Source organism: Brachionichthys hirsutus, chromosome 14 (assembly GCF_040956055.1).
Source record: "Brachionichthys hirsutus isolate HB-005 chromosome 14, CSIRO-AGI_Bhir_v1, whole genome shotgun sequence".
Taxonomy (NCBI): domain Eukaryota; kingdom Metazoa; phylum Chordata; class Actinopteri; order Lophiiformes; family Brachionichthyidae; genus Brachionichthys; species Brachionichthys hirsutus.
The window spans coordinates 3,817,991-3,841,825 of record NC_090910.1 but is presented as its reverse complement, the minus strand read 5'-3'; the positions used below and the strand labels follow the sequence as shown (position 1 = coordinate 3,841,825).

At 42.4% G+C, this 23,835-nt stretch overlaps 1 protein-coding gene across 1 annotated transcript in view; it reads right to left on the bottom strand.

Annotated features, from left to right (window-relative positions):
* Nucleotides 1-23,835, bottom strand: part of pard3aa (par-3 family cell polarity regulator alpha, a) — a 281,009-nt gene that overhangs the window by 137,043 nt on the left and 120,131 nt on the right. Inside the window, exons 9-14 of the mRNA XM_068747703.1 lie at nucleotides 22,687-22,917; nucleotides 21,576-21,763; nucleotides 17,000-17,139; nucleotides 16,427-16,555; nucleotides 4,411-4,599; nucleotides 3,804-3,974 (exon numbers count right to left, since the gene is read on the bottom strand). Coding sequence (XP_068603804.1) covers nucleotides 3,804-3,974; nucleotides 4,411-4,599; nucleotides 16,427-16,555; nucleotides 17,000-17,139; nucleotides 21,576-21,763; nucleotides 22,687-22,917 — 1,048 coding nt within the window. The remainder of the gene's footprint in view (nucleotides 1-3,803; nucleotides 3,975-4,410; nucleotides 4,600-16,426; nucleotides 16,556-16,999; nucleotides 17,140-21,575; nucleotides 21,764-22,686; nucleotides 22,918-23,835) is intronic.

Sequence of the window (23,835 nt, the reverse complement as noted above, 5' to 3'; positions counted from 1 at the left end):
AACATCAAAAATGCATGAGGAGGCGTACGGATGCGTCTTGTGAGGAATTTCAGATCAGAGAAATGAAGCCAGACGCGAGTCTGCTTATCATCTATCTGTCTGTGCGCAGATGCTGGTGTCATAAATGTATTGGTAATGTTATGAACTGCTGTTGGAAGAGACAGAGAGACAAACGTCCCCATTGAGTGAATGTTCATAAACAGGCTGGGTTCAGATCGGACATTAAATCCATCTTTATTTATTGCCATAATACAACATTAATCACGCATCGCGACTATCTTAGTTTTCTCCTTTTATCGTAATGAGTTCTGATGATGCACAGATTAGGTTTTGCACTAATTGGCCTTTGTAAGGGCCAATTAGTCCATTTTAGACAGAGAAGAGACGGCTGAATAATTAGGACTCAAAAGATAGATCATGTTCAAATTTACTTCAATAATAAATTACTAATAAATTAGGTTTGCAGCGTATGGGCGTGTGACAAGGTTGAGTGATCTTCCTGTTGTTCTGCAGTCTGTCCATCTGCCAACACAGCATAATACAAATTCTTGCACTTTGCATTACACTTCCCCCTTTCCAGAGGAATAATTTCAGTTTGGCTGAGGAAGATAAAAATACATAACATTGTGTCTTTAAATTATCAAAGAGGGGAAAAAAACCCATCTAACAGTGACTTTCACTTACTTTAAGATCTGCGTTTGATTGTCATAGCTTGAGGATAGGTTTATGATCTAAAGCATGTAGATGTGTGGCCCTAAAAAACCCATTAAAATGACTTTCAATTTAATTCATTTCTTGAAGATACACAATAGTATATTACATTATTCGAACTAAAATACAGAAGGAGGAAATTATACAGCGGAGGCAGCAATCTAATCACAAAACTTCAAATAGATTGGCAGTGACCAATCGTATCACTTCACTATCTGGGGCAGAATTTTACTGTTGGATCAGTTCAGAGGAAAAAAGAAAATTGTATTCTGCTAAAGACTGCAAATGGAGAATGTGTGTGTGTGTGCGTGCGTGTGCATACCATTCTATTTTGTATGACTGGAAATGTTATTTAGAAATTGTTTCAAAATTCGAAGGAAATGCATTTTGCTACTGACCCAAGTACATAAAAAAGAAATTCTACCTCGGACCTTGCAGTTTTTGAATAATGGATTCTTTGAATCATATCATTCCTTTCAGTCCATCTTTTTCATGTGTTTTTTCAGCTGTCAGGCAAAAACTTGTTTGTGAAAAAACCTAACATTTGAAAGAATCCAACAATTCTGATGGAACACTTTTGCATTTAGTCTGGAGGTGTGGTTTGGCGCATCATTAAATGTGCAATGGAAACATTTATTTTAGCAAATAAAGCCGGAATTTAAAAGAAGAGTGAAGAAACAGCAGCTAAAAACCGAGAGATGTTACACGAGCATCTGACATCAACAGAGCTGATCAGACGTTAGCACCCAGGCATTCAGGCAATGATGAAATCATGGTGTGTGTGTGTGTGTGTGTGTGTGTGGTGACCCCGATATGCTGCAGCCAACTAAGTCCCCCCCCCCCCCTCTGATGCATTAGGCTGTGCTGCCCGGCTCCTCTCTGCTGCAGACAGTGATGGATCTGATTCATTTCGATGGTGGCCTCCAGTGCTCTCCCCATTCGGCTGGGTGACAGTAGCAAGCCGGCCCGGCCTCGGTGCATCAGCCTGGCCAGCACAGCACAGCAGAGCAGCGGAGAAGGGAAGAGGGATGTGGCTGCAGCTGCCGGGGGAGGGGGGCCTGTGCCGGCATTTAACTTCTGCTTTTCTTATTTGAATTTTGCAACTGACCTTAAATTCTACTTTTACAATCCCCATCCTCCCTCTGCTCTTAGTATATTAAAGCCCCCCCAGTGGTTTTATGGCACCTTTCCCCACCGCTATAGGCTTGCTGAACTACAACAGCTCCGGCCGTGCGTGATTGCCTGTAATAAGTGCTTAATGGGTGGAATATAAAATCACATTTCCTTCTCCTTTGTGTCACACATTCTGCATCCTTCTTCTTCTCCAGCATCATCAATGGGTTGTCTCATAGCAACGTGATGCTGATATAAATGCCATATATGAGAGGGAGAGTTTAATAAATTAACAAAATGTATTTTTGTCTGTTTCTGTTTGCCTGTGACCTTAACTGTCTGTCCATTGTCAATCTGTCTACCTGTCTGCTTAGTTGAGAGGGATTAAAGAGGACAGGGAAGCGAGATGAGTTCACTGAACCTTGAGGCTGGGCTTTCCCTGAAGGGACACGTGTCCTCTTTGAAGGGGGGTGGTGAAAAGAAAAGGGAGAAAGGGGTGTAAAGAACCACTGGTGCAAGAGTTTGGCATTTTGCACATCAAGTGTTTTTTTATGTTCAAGTATTTCATCGGATGTTTTGTTTGCTGAACCCATCTAATTTAGGAAAGTTAGCATATCGACATGGTGGTCTTCTTTACACTCATGACAAGGCTGCGTATTTTTCATGCAGTGCAGTTCTTTATCTCAGAAAAAGGAGAGAAGTGTTGAATAAAAGGGCTTCAACGTAGATGATGAGAGGTAATCAAACGAATTGCAAGACACACAATTTACAAGATAAGGCCTTTTAAAATTGCAACGAGGAACATCTCATGTTTCAAACTAATCAGAGCTCCCATTGCGCCTGGTGGTCCTGCTTTAGATAAATCGCTTTTGCTCTCTGCCAGTGCACTGTGTGCACTTAGTTCTGCACAAAAGAAGATGAAGAAAGATCAAAAAGCACTTTACAGCAGCTGTTATAGAAATAAGACTTGTTGAATTGTAAAGTCCATCGTAAAAATCTGGAAGGATGACAAGCGCCGAGGGTGTCACGGTGATGACGTGTGGCGAAAAGACAGAAGAGACAGATGATGAGAGGTACCAGTGAGGGGTGAAGGGCAGAGAGGAGGACTGGGGCTCAGCGTGGCACTCCAAACTGACACACAGCCACGAGACACAATGCCCAATTAGAGTCAGCGCAACACTAATCAAACCTGATCTACAACCTCTGGCAGCAGCGTATGTGCATGAGTGTGTGTGTGTTGCAATATTCTCACATAAAGCCACAACACTGAAATACACACCCTTTACATCCATGTCAATCATCACATTCATATTTGTTTTTACTCCAGTAGATTTAAAAATTGTCTTAAAGAAAGGCAGACTGGGATGAGTTTAGTATTGCAATGGCCATTTTTGGAAGTTAAAGTAGCCTCGCTTTCAATCTCGACTGCTGCCCAATGACAAATATCCACATAACTGCAATATATATATATATATATATATATATATATCCCTTTATCTTCCTATTCTACAGTGTCATTTCGTAGGCCTGTCAATCATAAGCCAGCGAAGTGCATCTCGGCTATCATCGAGGCTCGCCGTTTGCAGAGAAAATCGCGCAGACTTGAAGGGGAAACAGGGGGGGGGGGTGAGATGGTATCATCCATTTCACACAGGAAATGGGACCGTTAGAAGATTTGCATGGCGTTTCGGTCGCTTTATAAAAAGGTCCTCCTTCGTCTATCTCAATGCAACAAAAAGCAGCGGTGAAAAGATAAGGGTCAGTGCATCTCATTTCGTGTTCCATACAGCTGAACTGGATCCCTCCCTCGTCTTCATTCAATTTTTATTTTCACTTGGGGAGGGGGGGTCATACAGCTTGTGATGGGAATACTAATAACGTGAGTAATGTGGCGAACAAATAGCGCCTAATTGAATTCTTCTGACGACAATTAGTTCATGGCACTACATTGTGACTCCCGACAGCGACGGTCGTGTTACCTCATTGTTTTTGGACGCCAGACGGGCCACGATCAGCTGAATCATCCCCCGCTTGTTTCCCTCAACAGACATAGATTGGCGTAGCATTTCCATGGCATCCTGGTTGGTCATCCCATGCAATGACTCGCCATTGACTGCAATGAGTTGGTCATTGACTCGCAGACGTCCATCCTGCAGACAAGCGGCATCAGGAGGTTGGGTAACATACGAGCAGCGATTCTCCCGAGCGCTCCAGATTATTGTCTTTAATTGGAAAGAGGAACAACATCTATGAGGTGCAGATGCTTCTTGTGACGGATGGCAGTCGACTAAATGCACTCTTTCATTCCAAAAAAACAACAGATACTTTAGCAAGATCATCATTTTTTACTTCCCTGTTATTAACTTCCTCCGTGCCGTATTTTTTTAATGATGATATAATTTTCTGGCTTCAGACTGAGAAGGAAAAAACGTCCCCAAAACACTGGAGCTGTTAATTTAGCAGTGTAGACCTATAAACGATTATAAAGCTCATTGCCATCACAATGACAAGGAACTCAATGGTGCTCGTCCTCTCTGTGCAAGCCGACAGGTTCTTGGTTAACGGTGGGTTGTAAGTGTTACTTGCCTTGCTAGCAGCGCCTCCATTGATAATGGATTTCACAAAAATGCCCAAGTCTGTGTGGTTCTCCTTGGAGCGGTTACCCTTGACGCTGACCCCGAGGCCCGCTGAGCCCGAGTCATTCAGCGGTATCTCAAAGGTCTTGAACTCTTGTGTGAGGTCAGAGGTCAACACCACGTCATCTCCCTCAGGCTGCTGTGAGATTCAAAGACATAGAGAGTGCTTTACATAAGTAGATTTTGTTTTGAAAAGGCTACAATACCCCTGATTTGTTAATAACGTCAAGAGAAAGTGGCAATAAAATGGTGATCTGGGTATTTTGGGTTGATGACCACAGAACAGTATCATTGTTTCATTCAAAGGTCTGTAGGCAGCAACTGACTTTGACTTTGAAAGGACATAGCTATAACTGCAAGTACATGGATGGTGAGTGAGAAAAAGAAAAATCAGAAGCAGGCAGGAGGCAAGACAAAAAGGATAAAGATGATGGGGCAGGGGAAGAAAGCGACTGGGTGGCAAGCAGATCTCAGAGCTGTCCTCCTCAATTGTCCGTGCCATCTAGTCAAGTGCTGCTAATTCCATCCGATCACCACGGGAACAGAAAGGACATGGGAGAACTTTGAAAATGCCAGGTAGCAATTTGGCACTGAGAAGGCAGACTCTTTCTTTGAACAACACCCTTTTGAAGGGGAATCGTGACACGTTAAGAACACCTTCTTTCCTATGAGTTCCGTGGGCATTTTGTTGAAAATGATTATCATGGTACCATTTGGAGGCAGGTCCGACAGAAATTCATACACACGACAAAAAAGGTGCAAGAGGGTTGGTGCTAAGCGTCTGACACACAGCATTGTTAATTCAGCTGGAAAATAGTCCATCAAAAACCAATCTAGTCTCTTTTCAGTTGGTTTCAGTTGGTTTCAGTTGGTTTACTAAGAAAGAGTATCTCTAAAAATGATCACGATATAGTATTTATGTATTTTACTCATTTATTTCAGACAAACAAGGGTTTCTCTTACTGGGTCTGAGAGAAGGAATATGTGTAGGAAAACCTGGTAAGAAATGAAAATGATACGTTTGTTACGGGGCCGAATTTGTCGAATTTCAATTGCATTGATTAGAGTCTGACGTTTTTTATTTTGAAAAAAATGACCGGATTTTCTCCAACGTATCAATCGCCTGTGAATCGTCTTGGTCACGTGATACGCTACTCAAAAACAAAATCCGTAAACTAGCAAAAATTACTTTAAAAAAAACACAAACGACTTTTAGAGTTTAGGGAAAAGGCCACCTGAGGAGGAAGAAGAAAAGCCGACACCCCCAAGAAAAGAACGCTTCATTTAACAGATATAAGCGAGTCATACTTAAAACACGGGTTTATCTACAGTTGACTCCGCACCAAGTCCGCTCTGCCTGGACAAGGTAATTAAGCCTTCAACACGTATAAAAAGACAAGAACCTGGAATTTCGTGAAAGAAAAAAACCTGAACATGAAGGACAGAAGCAATTATTGACACCACAACTTACCGGTAAATACATGTGCATGAGTAGATATTGGTGTAATAGTCATTGAATAGTTATTACAAGTTGTGGGGCGGCACAACTAACACAGCAAGAAGGTACCAGGATCGAATCTCTGTCTCTTTCTGTATCGAGTTTCTATGTTCTCCCCGTGTCTGCGTGGCTTTTCTCCGGGTTCTCCAGTTTCCTCCCGCCTCCAAAAGCATGCAATTTAAGCAAAGTGATGACTCCAAATTGTCCGGAGCGTATTTGTGTCTGCGTGAGTGGTTGTTTGTCTATTTCAACTCTCGTGGAAATGGGTGGATGGATAGTTGTTATAATATCAGGTTTAATGGTTATATTTAAATACCTCTTTTTTTTTTTTGGTTATTCCCCACCCTCATCCACGGAAAAAATTGCCCGGCATGAAACCGGTCCATCGCAGGAAAAAGGTTGGGGAAATGTTGTTTTGTCCGACTTACGGCCAAGTGGCCGGAACCGATCTCGGTCGTAACTCGGTTCGTATCTCAAAGCAGATGTCTAAGCACATCGGCACTGTGCCTGCACTGCTGACCAGCTGTAAATGAGTTCTTAGGAGTTATACGCCTGGCTCTATGGTACTTAAGCAGCAATTGTTCAAGTCATTACAGCTTCCTGTTCCGTTTCCACACAGAGCATTAGCTGGTGACTGCCTGATGAGCTCGGCTCCACAGGAGGGCTGAGAACAGCGGCGTTCAGCTGTGATTGGCCAGACTGCATCGTGGGTGTGTAGTTATTGCCATGCCAGCGAAATTCAAATAAGCAATATACTGGTGGAGAGGGCAATCAAGCCCCAGACAGCCACCCCAACGCCTTTTTAAATAGACTCACATTAACACACACCCATGCACAAGCACACACACTGACACACAGCCGGGTGTGTGTGCCCTTCACAGCTGGTCAGGTAAAGAGTGAAGCAGAGGAAATACAGGAAAGATTCAGAGTCGGGTGTTTTTCCTTTTCTTCTCGTCTCTCTTTTTGAGGCTGACGAGTTATTAGGATGCAGTGGTGCGTTCAGGTGCAGGCTCTTTTCAACACCCTCTGACTGAGCCCCTATTCTCCAGACAGCCGTCGGATCGCCCTTTTTTTCTCTCGCTTGTATTTTCCCTTGTGCTTCCAAACTGCCAGTACACCTGCCTGTTGTACGACTTTCCACCTGGACTTGGTTCGTGACTGGACAATAGTAAATACGGACGGCTGGAATCCTTTTTTAAAGTGGGGCTTCATTTCAGCACCTCCCTTTCTATTACAGATATCACTGGCGGTTGTCAGGAACTGACCCCCCCCCCCCCCGCCCCCGCCATGACAGCTGAGTTATACTGATAGGGCACACAAAAAAAATATTGGAAACCATATGTTTCCCAAAGCCGTAGGGAATATAATCCTTCAGCAATGTTTGATGTCTTCCACCATGGCGTCAAAAGATATAATCTCTGGATTTATACCTTTTGACAGCTGATATACTGACCCTTAATTCAAATTATACCTTGCGATCAGTTGGTTTTGAAAGCACACCCAGCACAGCACTGACTCTGAACCTCCGTCGATGGCAAATCTTGTGTGTCATCAGCAGGGTTAGCCTTTGTCTTTAATTTAAATATGTTACTAATAAAAATAAAATAAATTCAAAGTGGCAGCTGAGTTTTATCTTTGGACAGAATTTTAGCCTAGCAGTTGAAAAATCGTAACAGAATGAATGAAAAAAGTATGTTGGATTGACCGTTGTGTGTGTGTGTGTGAGTGTTCCAAAGTGATGACAGAATAACCACCCACTCAGAGCTATGTTCCTGGAACAGCGGGTCTGAGGCAGAGAATGAGAGCGCAGTGTAACATTTTCATCAGACAGGAACAAGCGCCGCGAGCCAAGAATGAGTTTGTGAAGCTGCTCGACAGAACCCGTTGCCCCGATCAGCTCAGGCGGAGCTGAATTAACTACCTCTGAAACAAGAGAAGAGGGGAGGTCAGCACATTGTTTCAAGCTCAACCCTGCGTATATGCGCCTGGGACAGATGGCTCAGATGCGCCGGCGACAAATGAACTCCTGTAGAGGAAGCGGGAAAGGGCCATGTTTAAATCGACCTCGGAAAGGCAAAAATGCAAGACGTCTGGTTGTCGGCGGCAACCCCACAAATGACTCGCAGGAAAGCTTCTGCTGACACGGAGTGAAAACTGCTCCAGAACTTCCGGGTTTGCATGCTCATGGTGACAACTCGGAATATTTCAAGGTTAGCAATTACCTCAATTTTTAGAAAAGTTCCACGTTGCTTAAGTTTAAGTCACAGCAAAAGCTATAATCTACGGAATGTGTTACACAGTAGTGAAATTGGTACAGATTTTAGATAAAGTGGTTGTAATGTTATTCTCGATATCCCAAAAATCAAGAAAGTAAATACTCATTCAAGCCATCACGAAAATAAATAATTTGTGTTTTCTTTTTGCTTCCAGATACAGCTGTGCAGTCACAATCCATCATGTGATGAAGGCCGTCATTACTTAACCCGGTGACGGGGTTGCGGCCGTTCATTATGGTCTATTGTCTTAGCAGCGGGCAACTGCAGAGGCAGCGATTCAGCAGAGACACAGGCCGGTGAACGGACGAGGGCAGAGACAGGAAGTGTTGTTCATCAGTCAGGTTTCATTTCTACCTCACTTAACTCACCACATGCTAATAGGAAAGGTGCGTGAGACGTGTCAAATGTGTTCCGGGGACATATTGAAGCAAAAACAAACAAACAGAGAAATAGAGTGCAAATGAATAACAATGACTTATATTTGCACATCATTCTGAGTTCTCTGCACATCACTGCCTAAAACAATTAACACTGCAGGAAACTTCTTTGCATACTTGGCCCAATCTGGCAACATAAAGGTCATTGGAAATGAATTTAAAAGGGCTAAATGAAATCAGCCATGGGTGTAATTACCAAAATGGTGCACACGTGATAAGTATTGTAACATAAATTTATTTTGGCTGTCAACATTTGTCAACATTTGCTGACAAAAGGGTGTAAATATTAAATACTCTAAGCCTGTAAACAGCCTTTTCAAGGTGCAATGAGGAGCTGAGGGGTGTCACACAGAAAAAGAGGGCATGGAGCGGGGGCAGCTGTGGCTTGTATGTGACTTCAACATCTAAAACACTGACTAAGACAAACATTCACATGGTGCAAGATGAGTTTGGGGTAAATTATTGAAGGGCGCACATTTGAAAAAAGGAAAACTAAAGTGAGATTGCATTGGATTTTGGTTAAAGTTTCTGTTTCTTTTTGATCCTTGAAGAGTTTTCAAGTTAGTTTATTTTGGAAATAAAGTTCAAATAGAATTTTGCGGTTGAAATATCATGTATATAATATATTTAAGTTTGATGCCTTTGTGTTTTGAAAATCACAACATACAAATGTTGTGCACCATAACAAACGTTTTCTTGTTTTAATAATAAAAAATGGGTCATCCAATAATCTCAAGGAGGCTGGTTCGAATCCCACTCCATCCCCAGTCCTTGTCCATTGTGTCCTTGGGCACAGCACTTCACGCATCTTGTCTCCAGTGTCTCACAATGGTGAATGTGATGCATGAAGTTAGGTCATCACTGTTAATGAGAACTGATTCTCAACTCAACTCAAAAAAAAGTGCAATGTCTTAGTGAGGCAGAATTATATGCTCTTCTCTGGCCAATCCAGAGACTGAGCCCTGACAAGCGTGGGCTGCGGGCTGGTTTTTCCAATGCTACCATGGTATAGAGCAGACATGGGCAAACCCAGGCCCGGGGGCCATATGCGGCCCGTTGGTCTTTTTAATCCGGCCCGCCGAACTTGTCCAAATTATATCATTAAATATAATTGTATTGTAATTAAACCTCATTTTTTGACCTTTTCCCTGTAATGCTACCTGTAAAAGGCCAAATCCTTTAATGCTATAGCTTTCATGTGTCATTTATATTCGCTCACACAAATACTCCATCCATCTGTTCTTGGTCCGGCACCTCTGTCAAATTTTAGAACCTATTGTGGCCCGCGAGTCAAAAAGTTTGCCCACCCCTGGTATAGAGGGCTGACCTGACGCTGGGTGATGTTTCTCTGGCTGATTGAGGAAAGTGACGAACTCTAATCAAATCATAAATAAAATAATATAATACATTTTCAGAAGGACCAAAGCACAGACGCACATCTTGGAGCAGATGCCACTCCGTCTCTGCTGTGTCCGACTGCAGAGACACAATAAAGGGTTTCTTTCTATGCTCCGGAAACAGATGCTGAATCCCCTTTGGGAGTGCGACCGTGTCGTCATAAGTGGCCTTTAACTACCTTGTTTATCGCCATTGTGCAACGCTGCGGCACACCTGCCTGCTCGCCGCGCTGACAGGGAGCGTAATTATGTGAACAGCTGCTGAAAAGTGGTAAACGAAAACAGGTGGCATCGATGATACGCATTTGGAAATTGTTAACTAGGCTGGCATTGTCTTCAACTCGTGATTGGCAGCATTAGCTTTGATTATGACGGAGCGTGCTGCTGAACTCTGCACTTTCATCAGGAAACGTTTTTGTAAGGCGCCAAATTCGGTGACGTAGGAACGTCTCATGCGCTTTCCTGAAACAGAACGTGTGAATACAAAACAAAAGAAAAGCAGGACGGGAAAGGGAGAGGAAGAGGGGAAAAGTCCAATGAGAGTGTTTGCTCGAAATTCTGGATTCAGCAGGGAATTTTGTGCCACCACAAGACGAGGATTTCTGAAGATAAGAAGAGATGACATTGGTGCCATGGTAATGCACTGGAGCTAATAGGCCGCCGGCAGTTGTAGGCATCAAGTACAAAGGTGACCTCTAAAATGATTCTTCTGGGGCGCTCCATTCGTTCAAAGATGCTCTCTGCAATTTCGGGTTGCCAGATCTGCGCCTCTACACTCTAACTCCCAAAAGCTTTTCCTGTAATTTGACTTCACCTGCGTTCCAACTGTATTTTCACAGTAAATTTACGGACTAGGGGTCAGCCGTTTCTAGACGTTCGCAATAACAGGGCCAATTTGCTGATTACATCCAATTACATTCCAGCAGCTGGTCTGTTTTCAAGTTATATCGCCGAGTATGACGGGGGGAATCCATTATCGAAGACGTGTGAATTCCGGCAAAGAGGTTAGAGAACTTTAAATTATTGGCTCGGACTGGATGAAATGACTCATCTCCTTGAGTTGTTTGCCAAATTTCACGAAGATAAAGTATCTGTCTCAGTAACCTGCTGTTACGCGAATAAACGTCGTAAAAGACAAACCAGAAATAATCGGTGTTTAGTACTTCATCTGCAGAAGTTGCACAAATCATGCCATTCCTGAGGTAAAAAAGCTTTACCCTGACAGACATCTAATTATATTAATACCAATGTTGTCCCCCTTTTTTTCCTTTTTTTTATTAAAGGCCTGTATCGCTGCATCGCTCATAGCAGTGTTTATCACCACTTCTGTGATCAGCTCCTAAATATTGACTGAGTAAAAGCTGCGTGTTGCTGCTTCATGTTTGCAAGTCAAAAAAGTCATAGTGAATGCACTGCAAAAAAAACACAGAGAACCTGAAGAAGAAAAAAAAAGAAGAATGTGAATGCTGTAAGAAAAAGAAAATGTTAATGATGAAAGCAAAATTAATGAAAGAATTGTAATGGTATTCTGTACACATTTTAGAATGTTGGAAAACGTGACAGAAAAAAAAAGATTTATCCTTAAAGATGCAATCTGTGACAGATTTATTTAATTTAACTTATCTTAAAAGTCCAAATACGTAGGAATGACAGGGGTAACATTCAATGTCGGGGAGTAAATGACAGGATCGGGAAGACTGCATCATTTAGTTGCCTCCAAAGACAGGGGATGGCGTTCTGTTTGCCCCGTATCCATTCATTTCTCCCTCTACCGGCTCGGTAAATGGATCTCGGCAGCAAGGGAATCGATACAGCTTCACAAGTCTGTTTACGTCTTCCAACTCTAACCTTAATGTGCTGCAACCAACAAAAGCCAGCTGTGCAGTGCTAGAAAGCAAGCTAGAGATAGAATCTGCTGTGGATGATTGAGATTATTAAATTTGGAGAAGGAAAAAAAAAAAAAAACTATGTTGACCTTGGACGGATACCTGATGCAGCCCAGAAAAGCAGCACTTTTATGATTAGCATGATTTCAGATGTCTAAATAACTAGGATTTTTTTTCAGCTAAAATAATATTGAGAAGGCATGGTTCTGAATAATTACAGTCCAGTGGTTAACACATGGGGAGGGATAATTTTAAACCAGGCCTCTCAGATCGGCCCTTGTGAAACAGGTCATTAGTCTGACACGCATTTGTCTACTTTGTCCCTGGCATTTGAGTGTGTCACGAATTATTCCGTCACATCAATCATCATCATAATTAATTTGTGTAATTAAGATCCTCACTGCTTGCGCAGATATAGCTACTAATGGATCAGAGAGACAAGTGTGATATGATCGTAAAGAGAGGGATTTTTAATGTACTGTTTAATTGCTCTTATGTCGGCCACGGCGTCGTAACAGAGGATTCGCACGCCCTTTTGTTCTCCGCAGTCTATTGTCGCGCTGGAAGTAAAACACGCTGTTCATCAGGGGTCATGAAATAATGTACGCGCAAGATCAGGTGGTTATTATGGCATATGTCACAAATATGAAATCTTTTTTTTTTTTTACGTTTAGATCTACTGAGCATAAAGATACGACGTGTATGTGTGCGTTGATGTGACAGTTCTGCTAATGCAGCGCTACCAACAGCCTAATTCACTTCCACTGCAGTGTTTAGAATGAATCAGAATGATCGATCATCAGCAGGCCTGCACTTTTACTTCCTGAGTCTCTCTTAATGTAATAGACAGCTTGTCATATATTGTATTTTTCTGATTATGTCTTGTTTGTGTTTGTTGTAAAGTCGATGGCGCCACAACAGGTGAATTAATACAGATCTCTGTCAGAGGCAGAGGATATGGATCAGTATGTGGGGGGGGGGGGCTTTCCCTGTATTAGCATTAAGAATGCTGCATGATGCAGACATTGCCTGGAGCTGTAAGTACAAACAGCGCTGCAAGAGTGCCTTGCTTTCAGTTTAAACGAAAGGTGCATTCAGAGAGCGTTCACAAACGTATTTAGAGTCACTTCTTATATCCATGCATGCGGAAGAGCTTTCTGACGACGGCCCCTAATGATAATACAAGTCATGAATTAACCTCCAAATCCACAGGGGCGCAGAAACCCGCACTTTCTCCCTTTTGTCTCATCAAAACCGCCGATTCCAACTCCCAGAGCTGTCAAGCGAAGGAACAGCGCAGCACAAAGTGACTTTGTTCATAGAGCCATTGATCAGCCCCGTACTGCGTAGCCCGAGTTGAGCTTTCACAGCTAACTCTCTGCATGTCTCTGCTAATCTCTCTCGCTCTCTCTCTCTTTCTCTTAAAGGGGGATACAACTACGATGCAACAGAGGACTAAAGAGGAAGAAGTATCTCTACAAGGGCTCTTGTGCAGTAATGAACTATTATAGATTGTGGGCATTTAAGGAAGGGGGGGGGGGGGGGTAGGAAAGGGCAGGCTTGTTAGACAAGTTCAGCTTTTGGTAAAGGTTAAAGTACTAACATAATATACCCATCTGAAAATAACTTTTTAGAAAAGGGGGGGGGTAATCACTGAGACAACACCCTAGTCCTCTCTGTTGCCATTTAACCTTTTCTTTGCCCATCAAGTACATATTTATTGAAAGCTATTGAGTGCTGCTGCTACTGCTTCTGAGAGCATGTCAAAATACACCCCAGCCGTGGTAATTAAAGATGCAATACAAACATGCTGGGGGGGGGGGGGGGAATTAATTCCTCTGGGGTTGAACGCAGGGCAGACTGGCATACACTGAAGCATCTACACAAAAGGAAACAGCTCTGACATTAAACATCAGCAGGCAAATGTCAGCGACTCAAAAAAGATATTTTCTATATTCATCTGTGTGTTTCTGTGTGTGTGTCTGTGTGCATGTGTGTGTGTGTGTGTTTGTGAGAGAGAGAAAGACAGCATGCATGTGTGGCAGGTTTTGACAGATGGGTTTCAGGCATGTCAATCACACAATTGAAAACATGATCTCATTGCCATTGAGAGAATTACATGAATGACAGCGCATGAATCCCCATACATACATGCATGCGTGTGTGTGTGTTTGTGTGTGTTCCCACAGTGCACGGAGGGTGTCATACGCGTGCTCCATGCTTTGTTTGTAATAACTCTCAACGGCAAAGCCTCGGCCTCCTCGTCTGATTTTTTATGAACACACTCAAAAGGACTGATATTGATGTTGGCGAAAGCATCGGTGGGGAGTGTGAAAGAGAATGAGATAACGAATCAGTAAGCGAGGAAGCAGCAAAATGGTAATCTTAAGCAGAAGGCAATCGGCCTCGTGCAGGCCGATGCTTTGTGTTGAGCCATTTTTCATTGCGGGAAGCCTGAAGACACACCGAAGCGGAGCCCAGAGCATCTTTTAGCATTCCTCACAGCATCATTCAGCCACTGCCATGGGTGCTGACAATCAGTCTGATGCATCCCTCCAGTTAGAAGAGATGGCCAGTGCCTCCTCCACCGTTTGGGAATGGTCAAAAATCTTTTATCTCGGAAATAAGCCATCACTTGTCACGTCATCAGTTAAGTTGCATGTGCATATGAGCAAAACAAATCAAACAGCAAGTCCATTGTCCAAAAGAAAGCGTATGAAAACCCATAAATAGTGATTCTTCTAAAGTGAATGTTTACGATGACATTTATGAACTTCTTCAACTAGAACTCCTTCTCTCATTTACACGCCGCCTCCGTTTGCAAAGCATTCTGAGATCTTTCTTCTACCCCTCCGTTTTGAGTCTGCATTTTAAAAACACCTCCCTTTTTTGGGGGGGGGGGGGGCTAGATGACCACAACGTCTCCATCCCCTGAAGGAACGGGAAAACACCTAATCTTATTATCACTTCATGAATGTGAAAATTACATTAAAGCTGCAGACCAATTAATTGAGAGCTACTTGCAAGGGGCAGAAGAAGAAAAAAAAAAAACACACACACACACACACAGTAGCAGAGTCAAATGTTTTGAGCGCCATATAGCGGCTGAGCGGCTCCCATGGCTGCCTGGCTGAGTATTACAGGTAGGAGTGCAGTTGCCATTAGCGGCCCCCGGATAGCCAAAGTGCTGTGACATCCCAGCCTGCTGTCAGAGCGACGGAGCGCCGGCTGGAGGAGGGCAGCAGCCTCACCATCTGTTGCACGACAGCCAAAGTCACCCTGTGTGTAGACTGTGCTTCTGAGTGAGAGAGACTGCTTCTATGCGAGCCCAAAGTTGTACCGTGTTTGTGTCTGCTCACACATATCATATGTCAGAGTATGAGTATGAGTACCAGCCAGTGTGTGTGTGTGTGTGTGTAAATTTGGCTGTGAGCCTTAAGCTCCTCAAACACCTGTGGAAGCGTGCCTTTTTGCAGGCCTCAGTTCTTGCTTTTGATAGGATTATGTTATGATGTGTGCCTTAAGCCATGGGCCTTCTCATGATTTTATTATGTTCGCATAATGATAATAAAGTATCTTGAATCTTGAATCTTGAATCTTGCTTTAAAATGGGGAGTGCAAAAGGACAGACGCAGCTTAAAGTTCAGTCTGGGATTTCAGTGTCCCCTTAAATTTCAAAGTGACTCCTCATGTTTCATATTCATATTAGTGTTTAGGAAAGTTTGTAGCACCATAGATCCTTACAAAAAAAAAAATAATTATAATAATTCATGAATGAAACACTGGCAAAATTAGACAATAATCACAAGAGGATAACTTGCCGGCCCTGTTGCTGCTGTTGCTATTTTGCACTACTGCCTGTGATTCTCACTCTCTCTGTGTGTATATATATTGTTTCTTAAGAGAGAGAATTTAGTTTATGTTATGATGTGTGCCTTAAGCCGTGGGCCTTCTCACGATTTTATTATGCTCGCATAATGACAATAAAGTATCTTGAATCTTGAATCTTGAATCTTGAATGTGAGAAAGCAGTGAGAGTGTGACGGAGTGACGTCGATGGGTTGAGGGAGTGGTTCAAGCCCCATCAGCGCACGTGTTACGTGCACTTAGTGACCTTTTCTATATCCGCCAGTGACTTTGTGCAGTCATGGAGAGGACGTTCTGAAATAGACCAGTCTGATCAAGCGCCTCCATGTTGTCAAGATGGAGCCTATTAAGTTCCCCAGTAAACAGCAACACTTCCTGGCCACACATCAAACAGGAGCCGGCAAGGTCAGATACTGTTCAAATCATTCGTAAAGCGATTACCACAGTTTTGAGTTCATCATTTCATTAAACTGAGAGAAGCAAATCCAAGATGTTGCTGCCCGTTAATGCAATATTCTATTTATAATTTAATTCATCATTAGGATAGAATCATGATGACTATTTTAACTCGACTGTGAAGGGTGAGGAACTGAGTGCGTACTGACCACCTCTCTGGGCAGCAGGGGGTCCTCTGGACGGACAACCAGCAGGTTGACCGGCCCACCCATGGGCGCGGTTCGGAGCAGGGCAACCACATCCTCCTGGCTCTCGCCATTCAAGTCCACGCCATTGACCTTCACAAACAGATACAAACAAACATAGATACACACACACACACACACACAAAATACACACTGATACTGGTGAAAATAAATGTACAAAAACAAAATACTCAGAGCGCTCTTTAATCAAGGAAAAATGCTGGCCTTCAAATAACCTTTATTTATCTGAGCTTCTGAGCCAGTTGGAACCGAAATGCAACACGACCCCCCCCCCCCAAAAAAAGGAAAAAAGTGAGCACAAGTTCATTTTCATATCAGCCTGATTGAACTACAATCAGAATATTGTTCCATCTAATCACTTTTACTCAGTGATTCAAAGCTGGAGCTGAACTGTTATAGCAGCTGGATGCATCTAACTGCAACAAAAGCACCTGTGAGATTGAATTTTGGAACAACATAAGAGTAATTATTAACTCTGAGAAGACCCTGGCTGAACTATTTGTTTTTCATTCATACCTCCAGCAGCCTGTCTCCGGCCTTCAATCGGCCATCGTGGATGGCCGCCCCTCGAGGAAGGATGTTTTTGACATAAATGGGAGCGCTGCCACCAACTGGGACGTCTCTGGATGTGATGCTGAACCCAAGACCCTCTGGACCTATTTAAAAAAAAAAGAAAAGAATGTATGGAGAGAAACACTTTACGGATGTTTTTCTCCTGCCGACTCATCATTCACGGGTCACAATATCAATCCTTGACGTTTCAGGGTTTTTCCTCAAGGACGCTTCATTCGGTGAGTTTTGCCAGAAAGGGTGACGTGAACCCAGGCAGTAAAACTGAAAGGCTTGTCACCATGCCGGCTTTTTAGCTGAGCTGCTGCAGGAATAGAACAGTGTTATTACTGATTTATAACCCTGTGGGAGATTTATGGCTCTGAATGGCGGAGAAGTAAATAATGTGCATGTCTTTGTGTTTGGTAAAGTGTTCCAGCACGTCAATATGAATTCATAAATGTCAATAACGAAAGAGTTTATTCGGGTAAACATAATGGCATCAATCTTTTGGCTTTCATTTCAAAAAGCTAAAAAGTTGGAGCGGCTACAGACACTGTGGGCTGCATTAGCGTTAGCATATATTTTAGAATAGTTTGCCCCTAAATAATGCATTTTAGTGATAATGTTTGTAGTCCTTGCTCACATTTCTAATTAACTCCTCCAGTGCCAGCCATTTCCAGCCGAGTGTCCCATGTATTTGCTCATTTTGCCCTATTTTCCAAGCCCCACAGAATATTTTGTACTATGACTATGCAATCACTGAACCTACCAAATGAAAGAATACAGTATCTTCTTTCATCAGGAAAAAAAAGTGTGTTCCGACCATTTTTCGTTCTGGAGTCATTGGCCGTTGAAGAGAGGCAGAATTAAATGTCGGTGTTGGCAGTGAATGTTTGGGTTTAGGCATCAATGGCATTGAAAGAGTTAAAGGCATGCAGAGGCAGAAAGGCAGAAGGAAGCCCAAACTATAAAGTGTTTGTGTCGCAGACTGCTGAAACCATTTCTTAAAGATCCTTTTCATTAAATGCTGCTGCAACATGAGTCACCATGATGCAGGGATCACATTATGGTTTTCCACCATGTCCTGAAACTCCTTCACTTACGACAAGCACGCTTACTTCCAGCCTGACATTTGTCATTGGTTTACCATCAGGGTGTGTCTCCCTCAGTTTTTTTATTTTTTTACATGAGGTAAAAAATGTGTTCCCGATTCTAAATATAGTACCCAACGATATGAACCAAAATTGAGTGTTTATGATAAGTGCATGTGGACTGTAAAGTCACTCTGGCGAGTTACAGTTGGATTAAAGGGCAGCTGCGGACCAGAATAAACAGAGGAAAGTGAATGATTACGTATGTTAGAATGCATCAAAATGCATTCAATAGACTCGTAAATTGTAAAAGTGCTGTTTTCTACATCATCCGTGCACCAAGCGCCAGATGTTTTAACCAAAAGAGCAAAAAAAAAACTTCAGACTTCTTGGTGAAGTAAGTTGAACTGAAGTCTGGGTCAGCCTTGTCCTTTATATAGATAGTTTCAACATTGCATTGAAAATCAGTGATCGTAACGTGTCGATTCAAATCCATTTGCTTCAGGATTTAAGGCTGACCTTTACGGTTCGAGTGAATATGAATTAGCCAGTGAGGAGGAAATAGGCAAATACAATAACAGCTAAATAACAGGATCTCAGGCCTAGACCTTTTCCACTTACCCAGACCCCAATTCTTCAAATTAAAAACAAGAAATGGTTTCAAATGTCAGCTTGGGAAAGATGTAAACCAAATAAATTGTTTTGTTAGGTTATTCCCAGACAATCTAACACTATTAGATGAGTCATTAGAACATTGTTCAGGAGACAGAGGCCGTTATGTATAACCGAGCCCATGGCGTTTCAAGCCTTAGACGGCAACAACAGTCATCAGTATTCAAGTCAAAATAGCTGCTCCTTTCACAGAGCTTCCAGCACCTCTGATGGTTCCTCATGACCCACTTATCCCCCAGTATGTCTCTCGAGCGGCGTGTCGGACTGTCTGTCATCTCGCTGACAGTGACGGTGTTGATGAACAAGAAGCACAAAGAGGGAGAAGCGCTGATCGGAACTTTCCCACAGCTTCTGCGCACAAACGAACTTGCTGAAAGGTTTCTTGTAAAGTAAAAGTAAAAGTTGAGCTGTTCAGAATAATGATGTGCTATGATCTCCCCAGCTATGCAGTATAAGAACTAAGCAGACGGAAATAGCTGCTGCCGCCGTTTGAGTTGGACGTCAAATCTGCAGAGCTTTTTTTTTTATACAAAAGTTTTTCGATTTTCAATACGAGATCACGTTTCTGCTACAACTGCCAGTGCCCTTGCAGTGTATTTGCTTCACTCAAAAGAAAACTATTAAAATGTTATTTCTAATCAAAATGAGAATCAAATTTGTCAATGTAACCTTCACCTCGCCCACAATGCCAGTCACTCTCCTTTGCCCAATGAGCAGAATCAAAATCTAGGCCACGGGATCTCAAACTCGCGGCCCTCAGGATGATAATATGTGGCCCGCAGGACAACAAGAAAGTTTAAAGTTAATGCGGCCTGTGAGTTTTATATAAATTTTCTTTTTTTTTTTATTCAATGAATGAATATCTCAAGAAAGTCTTTAGAGTTTTTGATTGTTAAAAATGCTGAAAAGAGGGTAATAATTAAAAAAAGAAATTCTCAAAGCCATGTTTTTCATAAAATTGGAAAAGTAAGAAATGCTTGTTATGGGCGAGACCTTGAGCCACATTCATCTTTCTTTTTTTGTGGAATACCCGACCTCACTCAGACTTTGCCTCCTGCGGCCCCCCAGGTAAATTGAGTTTGAGACCCCTGTTCTAGGCCAATCGTAAGATCTCATCATTTAATGATCTCCAAACAGACAATTAGGAGAATGCAGCTCTAACAGGCCTGCGGTAATGAACAACTGGCGTCTTTATTTTGGGTAATAGAAGACTTGGATAAAAGTAATTGTATCCCTTTCTGGATTAGTTGGGATCCTGGCTCCAATAAGCCAATTAAAACAGCAAACATGAAGAGAGGCGAAGGCACATTAGAAGGACTTAATGGTGTGCCCGTATCCTTTTCGTCTTCAGTATTTGATTAAGGCACTCTTGTTAATTTGCCATGCAAAATCTGTTCCTGCAACTCGGAGCCAACTCAGGCCATATCACAGCAATTACAACGAGTCAACACAGAAACTGCTGAAGCCTTTCTGAAAGTGCATTAGATGTGATAAAATCTGATGCTACTGAACGGGAACAGAGGAAATGGATTTCAGAAGAACACTTTCTTTGACTCTCTTGGACTCAATGGCTCAATTTCTTTAGGTCAACAACATTTTGACAATTTGTCTCCATTAAAAATATCAAGCTCCATTGAGATAATGACTAATAATTTGAGCAAAATACTTTTTCTCACTTATAAACATGACAATTTTGAGAGTTATACGTGTTGAATTACTCCATGAATGAATGTGGCTGTGTCCCACCACTCCAGAACCGTAGCATCCCCCCAGCTGGGTCTGATTAAAATGAGAGGCTTGTGAGGACCAAAAAAAAAAAGCATCTTTATCACATCATGAACAACAAAATGTAGCTTGCACTGCAGCATCAGACTGTATTAGAACTCAGAAAGTCAGGTGGCGAGAGCTTTGCCTGCCGAATCAGAGCAGCCTGTGACTGCATTTCCCCTGAGTGAGTTACTTTCAGCTGCTTTACTGTGCATTTAGGTGCACAGTAAAGAAAGTCATTAACTAGAATTAAAAAAGAGTTTCTCCATTTGGGGATTAATAAAAATGTATAAAGACAATAAAAGGTCTTTGATTTGGGGGAAAAAAACATTTTAAATGTACAGCAGGATCTGGACTCAACGGCTGTAGAGGGCCATTGATAGCCGACGTTAAATATATGCATACTGAGACACAGGAAGTCTTCTGTAAGTACTATGTTTCGTTTTGTACATTTTTGTACAGATATTGTACACATTGTCTGAGACCTTACAAATATGGCTGATACAAAAGAAAAACAGCAATACCGTCAGAAACATTTGAGGGCAAAAGCAGCTACAATGAAGATGTACAAATTAAACGTGAAAAAAATGAAGGACTATCTTGGTGTTTCAATGTACCTCATATCCTCACAATCCACCACGGAGTGAATTGTTGATTCCACTTGCCGTCTTCTAATTACTAGGCTTGTATGACACTTCATTCCCCTCTAGTGGACGTAACAATATCAATATATAAAATACACGCGTAAGGATGTAGACAATGATAGACAACAGTATGATTCAAAGAGATACATCTACTTCTGCTTGTAGATAAGAAGAAATTAGATGCCATTTCATTTGTCCCATTCCTGAATGGTTATAAAAGTGCCTCTGTGCAACAATTAGCTTTTGTTCTTCCACTCCACTGTTTGCACCTCTCCTCTAACGTCTGTCCTGCACGATGCAGACAAGCAGAACAGACTTTGTGGTCAGGAGAAGTTCTTTGCACCATCACTTAAAAAAAAGCGTTACCTTTTTTCAACTGGATGTTGAATCTGCGGCCTGTGCTCTTTTGGTAGGTGCTGTTGGATTGGTTTGTGCTTATCCTGCGCTGCAACGAGGGGGAGATGGCTGAAGGGGTCCTGGCAACCAAGGTGTGGGGCAACGTGGCGTACCGTCGATTTGGCTCTGGGGTGCTTCCAGACAGGGGGCCCTGGTAGCTGCAGAAAATGACATTCAATACATAAATAGACTGTTGCAGCATAATGTGGTGGCGAGTTTAATTCCATTTGAATTTCCAGTATGTTGTTTGGGTTTTTTCCTTCTTTTTTAAAAAATTAGGATTGATAATGAGATGTATAATTGCTTCGCCATTGTTGGAATTAATATTAGTGGCAGTTTAGGACGCCAGACATCTTGGCCTGAACCTCCATGTTGATTGGTTGATGGAAAAAGATCTTGTCTTAACAAATGAAAATGATAATATTGTAGTCTGCTGATTGAGTTTGTTTGATCCGTGACTGTCTTTCCTCAGCACAATCTATTTTTCCCTCTATTCTTTGAACACATAACAAATCTTAATTTACACCGGGTATATATTTTCTTCCACATCCATCATCTGTCAGGCTGCTGCTGAGTATGTTAAAACGCACCATAATGGTGTTCCAACGTTAAATGTCTGTCTCTACGAAGCCGGAAGCATCGACTAAATGTAATACAGACAATGGCTAAAGGATTTATGAATATATATAATTGAAATTAATACTATAAATCTGTAAGCATGAAGCCATATGATAAACACCCGCTTGTTTTATGTTCTGGAGCGGCGCCAGAGGCATTACAAATATTAATAGTTACGATGGACAGAAAAAATGGGCTTTTAATAAGATGATAAGTGATGCAGACTTTTAGATTACAGGTAGAAATTAATAAATGTCTCTCTCTCTTTTTATTGTGCAGCTTTTACACTTTCAATGTGACTCTATTATGCATAATAAATATAATGTGCACCAACATGAACCACAGCCATACCAACTTTTATTTCATCATATGTGTGTCCCACTTACTTTATTCTGGGCAGGCTGTCTTAATAGCCCTTTAAAAGCAACATGCTAGCTGCATGGGTAGCAAAAATGGGACCTACATGTGGTTGTTGCCCGGTTGTGGTCTGGATCTGGACATCGGTCCATCCACTAGACTCAGTCTGTCCCCTGACTGCAAAGAGTCTTGGCTGAAGCGAACTCTGTTGGGCTGCAGGGACGGGCTGAGCTCACTCTGGGCAGAAAGCAGTTCGTATCTCCTCTTCATGGCTGCGGGAATCACGTGGAAGAGGATTGCTGGGCGCCGCATCGCCTGCATGAAAATGTTCTGCGCTCTGGATGCAATGCAGGGAGAGGGGTCAGACAGACGGAGACAAGAGATACACATATAATAATGGAATGCCATAGCTTGAAAGATCTATAGAAGGATAAGGAAGGCTTTAGTGTACTCTATGCTGAGATGTGATAGGAAGATGATGCCATGGCCAATCACAGGGCCATTCACTAATGCAGCAGAGGACGGAAAATTACATTATCTATAATTACCAGCATCAAGGAAGCAGAGAGATAAGCATGATAAAACAGAGATTGGGCATCAAATATTGTGTTTATTTTATTATCAGTAGAACACACTGTATGGAACTATCTCTCAACCATAGTGCGAGCAGACATGAGCTGCCTCAACAATCAGAGCAGTGGCGATGCACCGTGAACTGAGGAAGCTTTTTTCAGACAATGCGGCCCACAGTCAGCCGACACACTCTGCAATTCTGACACACAATATCAAAAAAACAACAACTTGCGTACAAAATCTCATGCAAGTTTTGGGTCCAAATAAGCCACAGAAGAGCTCAACATCATTTCCAGATGCAAAATTGTTCCGTCTGGATTTAGTGGTGACACTTAGCATATAGATAGACTGCCCAGGACAGAGCAACACTGCAGCATGTGGGACGAGAGGGATGGAGGATGTCTTGGATCCCTACAATCCCACCTCCTGTTCCCAGACCCCTATTATTACCATGCCGGTAATTCCATGCAGATTCTACTCATCTGACACCCACTGGTTTGCAGACGGTGCTTTATTTGAGGAATGTGTGCAGCCCGTACCAAAAACAGTTCTGCAAGATTTCATCATTCCCATGCTTCTTCCTACAGTGAATGAGAGAGCAAGTGTGTGCACATACGCAGAGCCGTCACTTCAGTAATCAGCTTCCACGTAGTTGTGATTGAATAATAAAGCAGCCCATCAA